This window comes from Podarcis vaucheri (genome assembly GCF_965113315.1).
Source record: "Podarcis vaucheri genome assembly, chromosome: 5".
Classification (NCBI taxonomy): domain Eukaryota; kingdom Metazoa; phylum Chordata; class Lepidosauria; order Squamata; family Lacertidae; genus Podarcis; species Podarcis vaucheri.
This window is the reverse complement of record NC_138763.1, coordinates 75,226,980-75,245,524: the sequence shown is the minus strand read 5'-3', so window position 1 is coordinate 75,245,524 and position 18,545 is coordinate 75,226,980. Positions and strand designations below refer to the sequence as shown.

At 42.5% G+C, this 18,545-nt stretch overlaps 1 protein-coding gene and 1 long non-coding RNA gene across 12 annotated transcripts in view; one reads left to right on the top strand and one right to left on the bottom strand.

Annotated features, from left to right (window-relative positions):
* The window catches only part of LOC309532295 (uncharacterized protein), a 472,441-nt gene that overhangs the window by 139,975 nt on the left and 313,921 nt on the right, over positions 1-18,545 (top strand). For 6 of the 11 annotated variants that reach the window (XR_014219712.1, XR_014219713.1, XR_014219714.1 and 3 more), the window contains exons 3-4: positions 837-967; positions 14,930-14,983. The exons of 1 other annotated variant lie outside the window; for it this stretch is intronic. Coding sequence is in view for 2 of the 10 variants with exons in the window: in XM_082222532.1 (XP_082078658.1) it covers positions 837-967; positions 14,930-14,973 (175 nt within the window). In the remaining 8 variants the exon portion in view is untranslated. The remainder of the gene's footprint in view (positions 1-836; positions 968-14,929; positions 14,984-18,545) is intronic. 4 more of the 11 variants (XR_014219696.1, XR_014219697.1, XR_014219698.1 and 1 more) reach the window with 1 other exon arrangement.
* LOC309532379 lies at positions 10,284-18,039 on the bottom strand. The gene is made up of 3 exons (XR_014219832.1): positions 17,862-18,039; positions 14,072-14,242; positions 10,284-10,518 (listed from the first exon to the last, which is right to left on the bottom strand). It is a non-coding gene; the product is annotated as an uncharacterized lncRNA (long non-coding RNA).

The following is an 18,545-nucleotide window of genomic DNA, read 5'->3' as shown; positions in this document are numbered from 1 at the left end:
ACTCTTACACGGGAAGACACCCGAAGACACCAAAACCTGCATTCCTGTACCCGTGAAAATCTACGAAAGCAAATATATATATATATATATATATATATATATATATATATATATATATATATATATATATATATTTCGTGTCTTGACCTCTTGAGCTTGTGAAGAGTTTTTCTGAGAAGATGGCTGTGCTGTATTTAGTTGTGCTCTGGCTTGGCTTCGTGTATAGGGGCGAGCTGTGATTTTGTGCCTTATGCCCGCCAGATCTGTGTAGGGATTGCAGGGGGGTGCAGCATCCGGGGGTGCCACTATAGTTTGGCTACTGGATGGAGTCTGTAATATGTCTATAGTGGCACCCCCGGATGCTGCACCCCCCTGCAATCCCTACACAGATCTGGCGGGCACAAGGCACAAAAACACAGCTCGCCCCTATACACGAAGCCAAGCCAGAGCACAACTAAATACAGCACAGCCATCTTCTCAGAAAAACTCTTCATATATATATATATATATATATATATATATATATATATATGTCAAAAGCATGTCTGATGCAACAGCAATTCAAGACTTAACACAAATTCTGACTCATGGACGCACAGACATGAGCTAACATGCCTTAATCACTGGACCATTGTCATGGCTGACCTTTCCCCTGTTGGTTTATCTCATACATCTTATACATATGGGTCCATGAATGAAATTAACCTCTTTCTCCATGTCCAGTTCCTCCAAGAAGCCCAAACTTTTTTTTCCAGTACAAGATTGTGAGCTCAAAATCCTATCCCATAAAACCCATGCCTAGTTTTCCTCATCCCAAGCTTCCCTCATCTCAACAGCATCTGCTGTGGAAGAAGTGAGGATCAGAATGCTTTGCTGATCAACTGCGAATCATCCAGAGCTCTTCAAGTAGATCCTGATCTACCTTCTTTCCATCCCCGCTTTATTTGGAGGCATATTTTGTTTGAAGGTCTGTCTTATACAAAGCCAGTTTAAGGATTCAGAACCCTTAATAAGAGAGACAAGGCATTTTAAGGAAGTTTCATTAATGATTAATTTTAACTGGTTTTATGCAATATATATGCTTTCTTGCTTTCCATAGTTTTTAGGTACACAGTGCAGAAACTTCAGGAATGACACAAAATATAAATAACTGAACATGCAACTTGTTTGCAAATCTGTGCCTTCTTTTTTGTGATGGGTGGCTACCCTAGTGCAAAGGTGCATCCAATTTGCATCATTATGCTCATTCAGTCCCCACTCTGAATACAGCTTGTGATGCCGATAGGATCACACATCTAGGGCCAATAGTTGCTATGGGTGACTAGTTTTACTTTACTTTTAGTTGAGTTGAGATCTCAGTGCTTTCATACCCTAAACAATGAGTAACATAAGCATAAAAAATGCAATCATAACATTTTAATTTATTTTACAAGATAAAGACACCCACAAAGCAAAGCATATGCATACACAGACACACACACACACACACAAATATATATATATATTTACAATCTATTCAGTTGCAATGGCATGTTCAGCTGTAGATGTCAGGAAACTACTTTGCCCTTTTGTTGAAGTTTTATTTAATTTTTCCCCCTGAAGAATCAATACTTGTGTTGTGAAAGTCACTGTAGCCCTAGAGCTATTGAGTCTCTTCTAAAATTAATTTTATTTTCTAGTCAAAGGAAAATAGATTGAAAATGCCTTTAATAAAGTAAAAAAAATAAATTATTTCAATAAAATATAAGTTAGGATCCAATAGATGTTTCCTTGTGCAGAAATAGGCTTCCACATATGGAGGGGCTTATAGGAATGAGATGAATTATCCAGATAAATGCAATTTAGTCTAAATGAAACTCTTTTTTGTTGCCCTTGACACCCTTTGGATTTTTTTTCTGAGCAGAAAATTCCACATTTACCTTGATAGGCAAATTTCTGGGTCAGATGCATCTCTGATCTTATCAGCTTTGCCCACTGATGGCAACTATTGGACAAATTCATAGAAGATAATGCCTACTAGCCATTCATAGAGGATAATACCTAGGTTGGAGAAAGTATGACTTTCGTTTTGGGGAATCGCAACTGGAGTGAGTGCTATTTGTCGGAAGACTCCCCCCCCCAAAAAAAAAAAAATCACATAGGAACTTTTGACTCAGTCTTCCTAGGATGTGGCCTTGAATTTACAGAGATCGCAATAATGTGTAGAGAGAATTCCATGCACACAGTGCAGGGTGGGGAGGTGGGATTCTTCTATCATCTTCTCTAAGCAGGAGAAAGTGTGATGTGCTTTGACTGAGTAATCCCTGGGTATCTGGCCCAAGGGGCTTTGGTTTGTTGTTGACCTTTAGTCTTGAAGCACAGCAGCCTGGAAAATCTGATGAGGCCAGGCATGCTGCATCTCTGCTACACACATATCATAAAAAGCTCAGGGGGTGAGAACATTTGTAGCCTGCTGAGAGAGAAATAAGGTAGGGGGAAGCACCCACTGAGGTGTGCCACTGATTGCTTTTAACAAGTAAGTTATCAGTGGGACAAATTGGTGAATGGTGAAGATTCAAGACTGATTTCTTAAGTAGAAAACTTGATATATCCAATTATGGTTCTTTGAGCAGAACTAAACTGCAGTGTGTTCAGTAATCACACTGCACATGAGGTGTTCCGAGTAATATTCTTGGATGAAGAAAAAATATTCATGGAGGGAAGGGAGACTTCATCAAGAGAGTCTGTAAGTGCATGACTTACATGAGCAGTGGCAATGCAGGGTCTTCATCCATACTAATCTCTCTAAGTTTCACTGATGATGACTGATTTCTAAATAAGAGGCAAAGCAGCAGTAAAAAAAACTTCTAGGATTCTTATTTAACCCCCCCCAAAAAAAAAAACCACTGCCTTTCCTCCACTGAGTAGTAAACAAAAAGCCATTTGATACTAATATCATATTTGGGTGCAGAATAGAAGGAAGTTGCAGTCTGGAAAGAGCAACAACTGACAATCTTCCATCCCCAAATCTTGGAAAAGATTTATTTCCCAGAGTGAGACAGAGGAAGTAAAGCTATTATTCTTTAGGAAGTCTAATTTGAGGCACTGGCATGCTTATGCAGTTTGCATATGGTCTCCTGTCCAGAGGCACAGATCTGAGATAAGTCCAATTCCTGCATTTACTCATAGGTAGGACACTCATCTTTAGCAGCAGGAGCGGAGATTTTGACATACTGCACTGAATAATTGCATAAAATTAAAACATGCTAAATTGGAAAACAAGAATTTAAAATCTACAGGCATAGAACTTTTCAATGAATTGATAGGCATATATATTTGCATCATTTATTCATATCTATGAAAATGAGAGGTAGCTAGCATTTGTTTTAAAATCAGAATAGAAAGTTTTGAGAGGGTTTTTTATAGCAAAGACGAAGTTGCAATCAGCAGAAGTGGCTCCTTTCTTATCAGTTGAGAAGACTAAAATAAATAGTTATGATGTTCTCCATCTTCTCTCAAAGGCTGGCCTGAAGTTCCCTCTCACCTTTCATGATACCATTCTCCACCTGTAAAAATGGACAGAGAATTTCTGTCCATTTATAGGGAGAAGGGAGACTTTCTAATAAATTTTCATGGTGGGCTTGCCTTACTTGAATAGCCAGTGAGTTGCACCTTCTCCCTGTAGTGTTGTTGGAGTTGTCCCAGTCAATCAGATTCTGGGAAGTATGGAAGCGAGGGCAAAGAAGACCAAGTGCTTTTTTGCCTTCATCCCTGTTAGGTTGGTTAGGTTGCTTCAAGTCATGTGCTAATCTAGAAGCAAATGTAGAAATTAAACTTCACTGCAGATGCCTCCTGAGAGAGAGAGAACAGGTTCCCAAACCACCTAAAGAAAAGAGAGTACCATGCAATGCTACAAATCCCTGGGCTGCATTCATTTTCCTAAAGTCAACACTCTGCTATTCTTATTGTTCCTTAGCCTAATGGAATTTATTGAGGCTATTCATCCTCTGTGTGCACAGCAAAAGTGCACTTTTTAAAGCTGAGAAAGCTATAGAGTTAATAGCTTAATAATTCACCAAGAAAAACTGATGTGCTGCTGACCCATGTATCAGGCTGTCAGCAGTGCTTGAGGGTAGTTCATAAATTGCATGGGAAGACTCTGTGGGTGCTCAGGACCAATCCTCTTTTCAAAAGAAAATGGCCTTGTATAGGAGGTCATGAGGGATTAATGCAGAGTTATTCTCCAACTTAATTTGCATGCCAGTGAAGAGGGTGAAGGGGCAGGAGAGAAGCAGCTCCACCATCAAGAGCTAATAAAGAGAAGTCCATTTCTTTAAAGACAAAGCAATCCCATCATTTTGTGTAGTAAGTAGCTTGATCTTCACTAGGAGTGCAGGCATTTCATTCCCTAGAGCTCCCTTGCAATTTGAGTGCAACATGGATAAAGGTATATGTGTCATCTGAGTCCACTGAAAAGCATTATGTTTTGAGGCATTGTGAAACTGGTGTAAGCCCCGTGGTTGTACCAGCAAAAATATTGTAATACTAAACTAAGTCACCATAGCCATAATCAGCTGCTTGATATGTCAGTTGTCATGGTAGGGCCAATCCTTTCCTGGTGCTGCTGTCAAAGTTCACCCTTATGCTCTTAAACTGCTCGATGTCTTTCATAAACCAAAACATAGGCAACTGGGGAATTGAATAGCTGAGGTGCTTGAAATGAAAAGACTCTTCCAAAGACTCTTGGCAGTCATGCACTTTACCTCCATCTTGGCTTGAGGCCTCCAGTGGGTAGAGCCAATATGGATGGCTCTTTGGCCCTTGCTCATTTCAAAATATGACCCACACTACTACTACTACTACTACTACTACTACTTTTTTAAAAAAAGATTGCTGACAAGGGCCACGTGTAGACTTCTAGGTGGCTAAAATATAGGACTGGGGGGCCAGCATTGTCTTCATGGCCAGCTTTGTGTTACACGAACCATTCAACATCTCCCAACTCCTTCACACACAGTCTTGGCATTATTATTTTTTAAACCCCATTGCTGAGCGCAGTCATCTATATCCTGCACATCTGATCAGTATTCCTCTCAAGCTTCCTTTCAGATGTTGAGATCAGTAGAGGGGGCCCTCTAGGTAGTTCCACTGCCATGAGAAGTATGGGAGCAGGGACCTGGGAGAGGGCATTCTCTGTGGCAGCCCCTAAACTATGGAATTCTCTGCCACCAAGGTGCAACTGGCACCTTCACTCTGCCGTTTTGGTCATATGCTGAATATGCACTTCTATACCCCGCCCTTTGAAACTTGAGATAGATGGACGGATAGAGACATATTTTAGGACTTGCCCTAGTTTGTGATTGTAATTTGTTTTAAACTGTTTTTAATGTTGTGTGTTAATTAGCCCTAGGACACTATAAATATTGATTGAAGGGGAGAGGGCATGGGAGGAGTGGAAGAAGGAGAGGAGAAGAATAAGTTCAGTATTATTTTACTATTTTCACATTGGTCTTGAGAACTGATTTTTCCTATATGTATTACACATCCGATGTGTGTTTGATTGTCTTGTCAAATGCTTGACTGCTGTCCTTTTTCTTTTCCATGTTTCTTTTTTGTCTCAGCTGAAAACATCCCTTTGCTTCCAGGGAAACTGTCAGTGGCGTAGCGTGGGGGGTGCAGGGGGGCCAGCCGCACCGGGCGCAACTTCTGGGGGTAGGGTTAGGGGGTGCAAATCCACGGGTTAGGGGGCGCAAATCCACGGGTTAGGGGGCGCAAATTACTTGCCTTGCCCCGAGTGCTGACAACCCACGCTATGCCACTGGAAACTGTCCATGTTTTGCTTAGATGCTACACTGCCCAGCCATCTGGGTGGCAAATTGTTCACCCTTAAACAAGACAAGAGAACCAGCTCCCATCCCCCCACATCTCAAACTGTGTAAACAGAAGTTTAAATGGTGCATCCCAGGTGACCTACACTTGGAACACACTAGGTCCGTTCATCAAGCTGAGTGGCCAGTTAAATCCACTTCAGTTTAACATGGCTCCGCAGTGCAGTATGAACCAGAAGGGAGGAGAGGGACATGGCTAGTGTGGCTTGCCTATATAGTGTTAATCTTTTCAGTGACAGGAGGCCTGGAACAGAAGCACTGGAATGCAAACTGTTGCCAAAGAGAGTAGGGAAGATATATTCCAAGTGCAAATTTGTGAACAGCTGCAGTTCCAAATCAGAGGAAACATGACAGTACAATGCCGCTTATTGATTATAGGCAGATCGAAAAGGGCTGCTGTTTTGGCTCAGGCAGAACAAATGGGATGTCACTGATATGGACATAATTATATGCAACGGGTTCTATGCAAAAATAAAAACAAATGAGTCAATAATCTAAATACTGTAATAAATTTGATAGAATCCGTGGCACACAAAATCTGTGATTCACAAAGCAAGCAAGATAGTAAGGGACTGCCTAATATTACTCTTGCTTCAGCCATTTTACAAGACACTGCTCTGAGCTCCATCTTCCTCTGAAGTTGAAATGAATGGCTATTAAAGCTCAGGGCTTTTCACTTCAGTAGTGCCCCCATTTTGTGGATTTATTCCAGAAGGCCTTTAGATTTTCTTGCTGAAAATTTGTTTGCATGTGTGTTTTGCGTTGCATTAATTTTTAGTTTCATTTGGTTTTCTGGTTACCATCATTACCATGTTTCATTTGGATTGTTTTTGTAATGATCTTTTAATATGTTTCACAGTTGCTTATGCATTTTGTTATGGACAAAGATGTGAGTTATGAGTACTATAAATGAATGAAAAAATTCATTCCAGTAGCACCTTAGAGACCAACTAAGTTTGTTATTGGTATGAGCTTTCATGTGCATGCACACTTCTTCAGATACACTGAAACAGAAGTCACAAGACCCTTATATATAGTGAGAGGGTGGGGAGGGGTATTACTCAGAAGGGTGGTAGGAATGGGTGATTGGCTGATAGGTGTGGTAAACCTGTTGACGACTGCTAACAACTGCAATTGGTCAACAGGTTTACCTTTGCTATGAAAGATGCCATTTTGGGGGAAGTGTGAAGAAAGATACATGTGGGAGGAGACCTACCTCTTTCACACTCTTGCATATTTTTCATGCCTGCTTGCAGCCATCCTTCCTCAGTCTGCTGCTGCTTGAAGAAGAGGGGATACATATGCACTGCTACTCACGAGGCAATCTTTGCAACTCTTCGAAAAGGAAGGCAGTGCAGATGCTGAGGAATGGCATCTGCATTGTGATACATGTCACAATGCACGTAGTTATACAGTGGTAAAAAGGTAAAGGTAAAGGGACCCCTGACCGTTAGGTCCAGTTGTGACCGACTCTGGGGTTGCACCGCTCATCTCACTTTATTGGCCGAGGGAGCCGGCGTACAGCTTCCGGGTCATGTGCCTCAGGTTAAGTACTTAATTTGTTCCGGAGGTCCGTTCTTAACCTGAAACTGTTCTTAACCTGAAGCACCACTGTAGCTAATGGGGCCTCCTGCTGCCGCCGTGCCGCCGGAGCCCGATTTCTGTTCTTATCCTGAAGCAAAGTTCTTAACCTGAAGCACTATTTCTGGGTTAGCGGAGTGTGTAACCTGAAGCGTATGTAACCCAGTGGTGTAGCGTGGGGGTGCAGGGGGGGCCAGCCGCACCGGGCGCAACATCTGGGGGTTAGGGTTAGGGGGCGCAAATCCATGGGTTAAGGGGCGCAAATCCACGGGTTAGGGGGCGCAAATTACTTGCCTTGCCCCGGGTGCTGACAACCCACGCTACGCCACTGATGTAACCTGAAGCGTATGTAACTGAGGTACCACTGTACTCACCTTGCACGACACTTCATTCAGTGGGGTGCACATTCCAAGTTGAGGGAGCATCAATCTCTAGCTGCTTCCTACCATCTCTCTCTCTCTCTCTCTCTCTCACACACACACACACACACACACACACACACACACCATTGCACCCTTTCACAAAGGTGTATAAAACTGCCCAAAGGGAGGGTTTTGTTTAACAGTAGGTAGGTTCTTGAAAGCTCCTCCACCATTTCAGCTCAGCATTATTGGAAATATTGTCAAGGCTTGGTCTAAAGTGTACAGTAGTTGGAAAACAACCCATTTACACAAATCAATAACAGAGTAGATGGTGGGCGGGGGGAGAGGAAAGCTATTACAGGATGCTCGCTCTATCTTAACTTATACTTTGTAGGCTTGTGGTCATACAGTATTTTACTTTTTTAAAAAAAGTTTGAAGTTTCTCATGCATGGCCTTCAAGCCCACCTAATAATCCCCCCCTCTAGACAAAAGAATTAGAAAGAGAAAGTTGTGTTTTAATAAAGAAGCATACTGTTCATCTGGGTAAGACATAGTGTGTAATCTTTCAAGTGTAAGATGATTTACAGTGGAGTTTCAACTGATCAGGTCCCTAAAGAAAATTGTATTGCATTTGATTTGCTGCCTTGTGCTTTCTAATTTTGTTTTCCTAATGACAATTGATTAAAAATAAACTAATAGAAAGTCAGTTGATTGAGCTGGTTACTGGCTAGGGGACGCTCCACTCATCTGCAGTGCTGTAATGAAGTATTTAACTTAGCAGGAGTCCAATTTCCAGAGCCATGTGAAGAGAAATCAGAAGCAGGGTGGGGAGATAGAATACAGAACACTTTGATCTTGGGCTTAAACTTCTCTAAACCACAGAAGTGTTTTCTATCCCTATGCATAGTCTGCATGGGTTTACACACACCTGTCAATTTTCTCACACATTTAACAAGTTGGTTTAGAGGAAATAGTTCTGAGTTCATGAAAGCATGAAGGATAACACAATGGGTGAGCAAGCGAACATATGGGTAAGAGAAAGTTCCTACTATTCTATGACCCTGTTCAACCTTCAAGGTCAGGAACAGAGTCCCTGCAAGCTGTCCTATTTATTCATGAGGCCAATAAAGAGAGGTGGCCTTTTCGATGCCAGGACCAAGTTTATGCAACCTGGAAAGCTATTGTATACCAAGTCAGGTCTGTTTGTCCTTCTGGCTCAGGATTCGTTACAGCAGAAGTAGATACTGTGACTAGAGATGGGCGAATCTGTCAGTTTTGGTTTCTCATTTATCCATTTTTAAGTTCAGTTCTCTGCTTGTCCCCCACTTTATAGGCATGGGTCAGAGTGCTTTTGTCTTTGCCCCCATCACTTTTCCCTGGAAAACCCACTCTTTGGTGCTAAATTGGAACAAATGGTAATCCACAGAAAACCCAAATGCCATTTGTTAAACCACAGATTTTCTTGGGGGAGATTGAACCTGGGACTCTGTCATGGAGTTATAGCCCTTAACATGGTGCCCTGCAGATTTGCAGGCTCCAACTCCCATCAACCCCCACCAGCTTGGCCAACCATCAGGGATGATGGAATTCGAAGTACAAAACATTTGGAGGGCACAACGTTGGGGAAGGTTTCTGTTCCGTAAGGGAACTCCTTGTCAGTAGAGATCTTCCATGTTTTCTCCCACATTTAGACTGGCCTGTTCCAGCCAGCTTTTAAAACATGGGTTATGGTTTATTATGCTAAAACAAATTGCTATTGTAGCCTGATTTTAATGTTCCACCAGGCTTGCTTCCGTTTTCTTTTGGCTGTGATGTATTTCCTATTTTTATTTTGTAAGCTGCTTTGTGAAAGTACCCTGCTTCATAAACTGCAAGGCAAACATAATAACATAAAGTTGGAGGTGTTGTTGGCTTTGCCAGCTGCCACAGTCACCTGGAGGCGTGTGCAGTAGCCTTGCTTATATTTTCTGTGTGAATTAGGGTAAAACAAGGTGGAGCAGCACATGTGATAGATTCGACTTCAAATGTGAATGGATTCAAATGTCTCCCCCAAACACAGTGCTGCCGTTTTGCCTAATATATTGGTTGTGACTACATGAGTGTACGCAGATCATGCAGACTAGTTTGTGTTGGCATCCGATGTTATGAAAGTTCTGTTTGTGGTTTGCTTTGCAACAACTGAAACCGACCACTTGCTGCTACAGTTGCTATGGGAAGAAAGTGTATGTGTGAGCAGGCCCAGAGTCTCACTGATTTAGATGGGACTTCAGCACACCTAATGTCTCTGCAATGTGGCCATTATCTGCAATCACGAAGCATAGAAATTTGAAAAATCAAAGCTAGTATCGTATTCTCCACTACAAACAGATGTCCTGGTCACTCAGGAAAAAAACATTTACTCGCACAACATGAAAACCAGGGTTGTTTGCATGTCTATTTAAAAGTTATTGGATGAGTGACAATTTTCCCCAAGCTCTTCGTGAACAGTCTTTTCATTGTCTATAATGGGGAGCAGAAGGTAAATGTCAACACCAGACGCCTGGGGCACACGCAGAGTACATTCATCTAGCAAAGTCGCAATTTGCTTTAGACTCATCTGTGCTGCCTTAACTATCGTCTGCTTCCCTCTGTTGCCTGAGGAGAGCACCGCAGAGTGTAAGATCATAGAACGGTCTTGAGGCGGGGAAGACTAAGGCGGCCTTGTGTGCTGTTAGGAAAATAAATGGAATGTGAGGGATTGTAATTAGAGCGCTCTGAAGAAATGTTCAAAATTTGATTTCCACAAGCCAAGGTTTCCTCCACTTCCCACTTCCAGAGTATTTCTAATTACATGCGCTGAGGCAGTCTTGCAAAAATCTATCTTGTTTTAAATCAGCATGGCAAATAAGGTAATTTTTCCTACACACACACACACACACACATGAATTTTTCACTTGAAGCATGGCACACGCATTGAGATACTGATAAATATGGTTCCTGGAAGACTCTTACATTTGAGCTGACATTGCACGTACTCATATGACTGGCTGAAGGCAGAAGCTGTTTACTAGTTTATTGCAAAGGAAATTGCTAGCAGAGTTGATATTTCTAGTGTGAAAAATGTGAGAAGCATCTACGGAGAGGGGAAAGAGAACAACTCATGAATAGCAGCAGTAGCATTAGTGTTTACTACTATTCCCATATTGCAAATTGGAGCGGGTGCTGAAACTGGGAAAGAGTGCCTTGCCTGATGAGTTCCGTATATGATAAAGGTAAAACTCAAACCAGGGACTTCTAATTCATAGCTCTATCATTGCCACAATAGCAGGGAGCGGGAAGCTCATTCTCTTCATGCATTGTAAGCTTGCAACTCCCAGCTTCACTCATAACTGGCAATGATGGTGGGGTTTGATGGGAGCTGTAGTCCAACAACATCTGCAGGGCCACCGGTTCCCTGCCTCTGCACCATTGTATACCAGCAACAGCTGGGAGTTAGGTGGTGTGGTAAGGATAGGAAAACAAATCTGAATTGCCTTAAGAAAAGGGATGGTTTTGACTTTGACTTGAGAAAGAGAGAGAGAGATCTTAAGGTGGTTCTGGTTGACAATGGAAGGTAGCCTCAAGACTCTTAAAGGTAAAGGTAAAGGGACCCCTGACCATTTGTTCCAGTCGTGGCCGACTCTGGGGTTGTGGCGTTCATCTCGCTTTATTGGCCGAGGGAACCGGCGTACAGCTTCCGGGTCATGTGACCAGCATGACTAAGCCGCTTCTGGCGAACCAGAGCAGCGCACGGAAACGCCGTTTACCTTCCCGCCGGAGCAGTACCTATTTATCTACTTGCACTTTGACATGCTTTCGAACTGCTAGGTTGGCAGGAGCAGGGACTGAGCAACAGGACCTCACCCTGTCGCAGGGATTCGAACCGCCAACCTTCTGATCGGCAAGTCCTAGGCTCTGCGGTTTAACCCACAGCGCCACCCACGTCCCTTCTCAAGACTCTTAGCAGCAATTATATCAGGCATTTGTCTGATTAACTTTCTGTGGCCTTTTAAATGTGTCTGTGGAAGAAGGGCTGAGGTCCCTGACCCCTGAGCCGCATACAAACATACATAAATAAACAACAAGCCCACAAACAGTAGGGCACTTGGCAAGCATAACTTGGGCCATTTATATATTTCGTCCCCTCTGACATCTGGAATATTAAGGAGATGTCATTGCATTTAGGTATTCAATCTGAAGGCCATGCTTAGTGCTATGCATTACAAATGTACAAAGACAACTATCACTAGACAGACTTTCTCGATCGTATTTTGGGTTGTAAGAGCAATATGAAAATGTCATCTGGGAAATGTAAAGCTTCAAGCTTTGGCCAATGTATTACCATAGAAATGACAGTCAGGTCCAGGGCTAAGTTTTGTCAGCGTGTTGAGATCAAGCCAGGTCCTAGTATGGGAAATATACCTAGACGGAATTAGATTCATAACCACTACAGTGTTTGTTTCACCTTTGGGGACTCCTGCTGCAAGGCAAATGCACTGGGGCACAGAGAGAGGCAGAGTTCCTTGAAGTAATGCTTGCTGTGTGTGCATCTCACACATATCTCTTCAACCTCTGCATTGGCAATGCAGCATAGGTTTTCCTTCTCTCTTCTCTGACGGAAACTGATCCCGGTCTTTTAAAAGGGACCTGGAACCATCAATATTATAATTGCAGGGCTTTATACATTTCAAGAGACAATAGCCTGTGATCTTCTGCCTTCTGAACAAGCAAACCAAATTTGTAAACCAGGCAGGCCAAAACACATCACACTAGCTTCAGCTGCACAAAAGCATTCCTGGAATCATCATCCAGGGACTCAGCTACATCCGTCGCAATAATATGTTTTGAATGTGTTATAAACATGCAACACCAGATGGCGCCAGGGAGCAAAAAAAGAATGTATATGGATTTTTACATAGGCTCCCCCCCCTTTGTTGTAACGATTTAATTTCTGACTTGTTTATAGTGTTTTTAACCTGTGTCTAGATCCACCCCAGGGCTGAGTCCAGGTGTCTTCCATGGTAATACATTCCCATATCCAAGACAAGTCAAAGTTCTGTTCCCTGATTTGCCTTTCTACTGACCAGAATCACCTCTGCCTTGTCTGGATAAAGTATCACATGGTTCCAACTCATCCATTGCTTTATTGACAGACACCAGAAACTTATTTAGAACTTGAACACTTTCCTTCAGTTGTGATGGAAAGAGATAGAGTTGGTTGCCATCTGCATATTAAATCAGAGCCACAGTTCCTCAATGACCTCATCTAGTAGTTTCATTCAGAACAAGATGGAGCCCTGAGGCCCATCAAAAGCCGGTGGCCATGGGGCGTAATAGGACGCACCTTCAGGAACTGCCCTCCCATCCAAGCCCAATGATCCAGAAGGGTTTTGTGATGAGTGGTACTGAAAACTGCACAGAGCTCTAGCAGAGCCATCCAGGACACACTCCCTCTGTGCAGTTCCCTTTGCAAACCCTTAGCTATTTAAATCAGTAATACTTCTTTATTTGAGAAAGCATTCATCTAAAAAGGCAATGTGTCAGTTTTGAGAGAGGGTTAAGAAGTACTTGTAAAATCACAAAAGGAGCACTCTTCAAAACATTATTAGAAGACCAAAAGCCTATCATCTGGAATTTTTTGCAGTCAATTAGAAATATGAATTTTCCTTGAACTTGTAATTGCTGAGGTCAGAATCTAAGTGATTGCTTTAAAGTGGGGTGGGGGCAAAATTACCTTGTGGACCAGGAAAACACTGGTGCTGTTTGAATTTTGTGCTAGATTTCTTACCATAACATTTAGCACTGATCTAGAGCATTGTACATAAATTACCACAGTAATATAACAATTAACTCCTTATTACACATGAGACATTAGAAACTCCTCATCCATCTATAGATCATTCTTTTATCCAGTGTTATTTTTCAAGAAAGAGGTGCCGGAACTCATCATGAACACCTTTCTTGCTCTTTTATAATGGCAATGATGCCTACCTGAGAGGCGCCAGAACTGAATTCCAGTGATTTCTGGCTGGAAAAAAAGCCCTGCTTTTATCACTTTCCCTTCATTGCAAGGGTAGCAAGTACAGCCCTTTCAGGAGTTAGGGGGCACATGACATTCCCCCCCCCCCATCGCTCAATCAAGAGGGTTTAAAAGTTTATTTTTTAAGAAAAACACTCGTTAGAATTTAAGCAAGAGCCCACAGACTCCTCAAAAAGACTCTGGAGACACACACATTTCCTACCTGTGGCAAATGAGTGTACGTCATTGTCTGAGAAGAGATGCACTCATCTTACAGCACATGGAAGTCATATGAAGACACAGAGGTGCCCAATTCTGTCTCCCGTGTAATGACTGTAATCCCAATTGTCACAAATTGCATCCGCCTTGAAGCCCCAGGAATTCTTAATAGATTCTGAAAAAACACAAAATAGACATAAATCTGGAAGAATTACCTACTGATAACAATTGTCCGACCATGAAAGAAGCTCTATAAATCCTGCCTAGAGAGTTACTTGCCTACTTTGAAGCCAATTTTAAAATCATATATTACTGTGTAAGAAGCAGCACACTTCACAAGCTTGAAAAGAACAGTTGTTCACCTGCTGGCTCTGAAATTAAAAAGTTTAGAATGTAAGCTTAAATGTGATTATGGCTAAATTGTACCCCAGTGTTTTAGTTTAATGTGATTCTTAAAGAAAAAAAATCAGAGGGATCCTAAGATAAGTTACCATATAAGGAAGTTTGTGGAAGGAAAAGTTCACCTCACTTTCTCTCCCCTTCGTTCCCCATCAGCAGTTCCCTACAACCCACCCAACAAGTGTGCCCCATGACCCATTGGAAGGGCTTTTCAGGGGGTTCAGGTTGTCAGGGGAGAAGGAGATGGAAAACTTTTATTTCATGAACTTTCAGAGATTAATTTATCTTAAGATCCATGCCAGTGTTCCATTTGGTTAGAATCCGTTATGAAGAGACGTGTTGCAGATGTCCAAATAAACCGTCTTCCATTTCTGATTTCCACAATGGCCCAGTGCAATCCTAAGCTTTGCTAGAATTCCAGAATCACAGGAATCTAATCTCCACCCATCTCCTCTCTTCCCAGGTGTGATGCTGATGGTCAAGAGGACTGAGAGTCCTTTACCATGAAAGTGTAAAGGTAAATTGGGAAGTGGGTCAGTACTGTACTAAGTGCTTTTCAATGCAGTCCTACACATATCTAGTCAGAAGTAAGTCCCATTGGCTTATCCCAGCTAAGTGAGTATAAGATTGCAGTCCTAAAGGACTAATAATCAGATTACAGTTGGCTGTAATCAGATGGAGAGACAGGTGTCTGTAGCTTGTGGCTAATGTTATCACCCCTTTCCCTCTTCAATTGGAAAATGTGAGGAAAAGATGTGGTGACTGAGCATTTTGTCTAGAATTGCTTTTCAGTTCAAGAGTTTCATGGGAATGGAATTGTTCCTAGACAATAATTCTTAATCAGACTTTGGGATTCCACATCGAACAAAAATGTCTGGGGAATTTAAAGGAAAGCAGGTGGAAAAAAATATTAGGTAAGACATAGTCTATATTAACAGAAGTCAAGATTTCAGATTGTAAGAATTAAGAAGTCCTCTTTAGGCGTTGTTGTGAAAAGATGAAGAGAGGACAGCAGGCTGGATGCCCCAATGTTTCCATCCCCACCAGAGGCTGTCCTGCACTGAAGGAGAATTGTAAGCACTTTCTTCCCTGTAACCAGGAATCCTGCATGATAGAATTCCTAATTGTGGGGATGATTGTACCTGTGCAACCCTGCTTCAGAGACTGAGCCGGCAGCTTGGGGGTTGAGGGGATGAGCATAGTGCATGAGAACTCAGGGGGCAAGGCTGCTTCATGCACATTGGAACAGTCATTAAGTTGTACAGAGTGCTTCTTAGGCAGCTTTCTTTAGTTCTGTTATGTCCTAAGCAGAGAGTGAGATTGGATATCACAATGAAGTCACAATGAAAGGGGTTTATTTAAATCTTGGGGCTCCATTTCAACACTGAACAGGGATAGAGGTGATCAAGGATATACTTCACTACTTTGTTAACTAAGGTGAAGAAATACAGCTTGCATATTAACACCTACAGGTTGTTGTAATAGGCCACAGAAACTTTCATACAGGCTGAGCTTCACAATGGAGCAGAAGTTTTAATGTGAATGATTTCACACAAGCCATCCAATTTCATAGGTGAGCAGAAAAGTTAGTTCAGGATCCAGTAAATATTGATGTCATCTTAATGCAGATAAGACGCACAGGAAAACCAGTGAGTTGCTGCTCTAGTAATACCAAACATGTTGGACTTTAACTTGCAGAGCTGACACCCTAGTGACTGCTTGATGCCTTCCCCCCCCCCAAAAAAAAAAAACTTGCCAGGGGGCAAATATAGATGGGTGTTGGTGGCGGGCAGAAGAGAGAAGGGGTGGCGGCTTTGAAACCGCACAGCTCCATCTGTCTACTACTAACTCACTGAGTGAGAATGCTGCTGCCATTATCATCATCTCCTTACCTGTAATGTATCTGGGCACATCCCACTGTGCATGTTAGAGGCACTGGAGATAAGGAAGATGCTTGTAGCAGCAGCTGTCTAGCCCAGTGCTTCTCTTGAGAGTGCTGGGCCATTTAAAAATACTAGAAGGCTGGCATTAGTTGTGGTGGGCCACAGCGACTGTCCTACCATGCCAGGTGCACTGCGCCTGTTAAAAAGAATGTCTTAATTCTGCCAAGCTTTTGTATTCTGGAGAAGCATTTACAGAACAACTAGCAAAATGCTTGCAATTATGGCAGGCAGAGTAGTGGCAGAGAGAGGACTCATGCATTGCCAGAATCCCCAGGAGTGTTCAGTGCGCAACTGTGTAAGACACACAGTGCACCCACTTCCATTCACTTGTATGGGAGAAAAGTAGGTCACAAAATTGTCTGGTCACATTCCTTCCATGGCTTTTGCTTCATTGGCAGCAAGCCTGTGCTTCATGCTGTGTAACCACTCTGAATTGTCTCTGCCAAGGGGATCACCAGATCCATGGAAATTTTGGACAAACCTGTTTGAGGCTCCTATGACTTTAGGGGACTCTGTGGCACCCCAGAAAATGGGGGCCTTCAGTCACAGTTTTCAGTGCCTGGTATTCGCCTTCCCAATTGCTTCTTTCAAGTTGTCACATTTCAACTTTCTTGTGGGTACGAGAAACACCATGTAAAATTAGTTGTCTGTTAAACTGTGAGACCATTTCAGCAAATCTGCCAAGTCGTAAGAAATATACAGTGACAGTAGGTCAAAAACTTCCCTAAATGTGAAGTGGAGCAGGAGGCTGCAAACAGTTGGAGTTCCAGTTATTTGATATGGTACTGCATGCATTTTTCAAAGCAGTGGAAATGGGGATACTATTTTGAGAGCAAGAGCATTAAGGGAGATGAAGTGACTTCTGTTTAGGATGGGTTGCTCACCCTTCTCTGCTGGTTCTCTTCTCAAAAGGATACAAGTGACTTCAAAGAATCATGATATATATTGGTATCATTATTATTTTAATCATGACATATATTTATTTATTTCATTATAGGTTTTCTTATTTTAAACCACATTTTTTGCCTTACATACCCTCCCAAGGCAGCTTATATAAAAACCCCCCACAAAAAAACCAGGAATAGTGCAACAGAAATCCAGCACAAAATATATGTGTCAAACATAACATTAGACACAGCAGGAGGAGCAGATAAATATTTGCTAAAACAGAGCTTCATCAGATTTTCCAAATTCAAACCATAATCAGAACATTGTTTCAGCATCTCCTAAAAGCTAATAAAGAAGGGGCCAGAAGTATCTTCATGGGGAGGGTATTCCAGAAGTGCAGGGCCATCACAGAAAAATACCCTGCTTATTGTACTCATCAGCAGGTCAAAGAGCATGGTCTCTATTGCCTATATAATGACTCAAGCAGTTCCATATAGGTGGGAGTGGCCCTTCAGATACCCTGATCCCAAACCATTTATGACTTTAAAAGTCCATACCACATACCCTCCAAGGCACTGACACCAGAAACGGTGCGTCTTCCCGGCTCCATGTGTTTTCAGGCTCCATGATGTCATGCGAGGCTGCAATCTTGCATGCTTTACCCAATAACTTGTGTTTTCAGGCTCCGTGATCTTTTGCAAGGTCTCAGTCTCGCGCATTTCTGCTCCACAAACCGGGGTGTCCTGCTTAAAGTGGGACAGTTGACTGGTATGATACCATCACCTAAAATTGGGTCCGGAAACAATTAGGCAACCAGTCTTCTCTAGATAAGGTTGCATCTAGCGAACCAGCCGAAACTGGGGTGGTGGTGGGGAAAGCGCTTCTAGCTACTAGTGCCAAGCTTTACCTCCATAGATAGTGCTAACTGCAGGAACACTCCCAAGCTACATGCTGAGCACTTTAGTGGGCATGTGACCTCATTTAGGAGTAGCAGGACATTGCCTTCCAGAATGACACCTTTCCTGGCCTACAGTGTTTACAGAAATGCCACATCCACAGTATATATTTCAAGCAGTTTGAGTTCCCTAGGAAGAGGTGATGATTGTAAAACGACTTTGGAAATTGTAGCCCTGAGAGGGGATGTGGCGATCACACAGGGTCCCCAGACGTCTAACGGACTATTGATCCCTGTCCCACCACTGTGCTCGCTTCCCCGCTGCCACCAACCATTTACTCTCTGTTAAAACA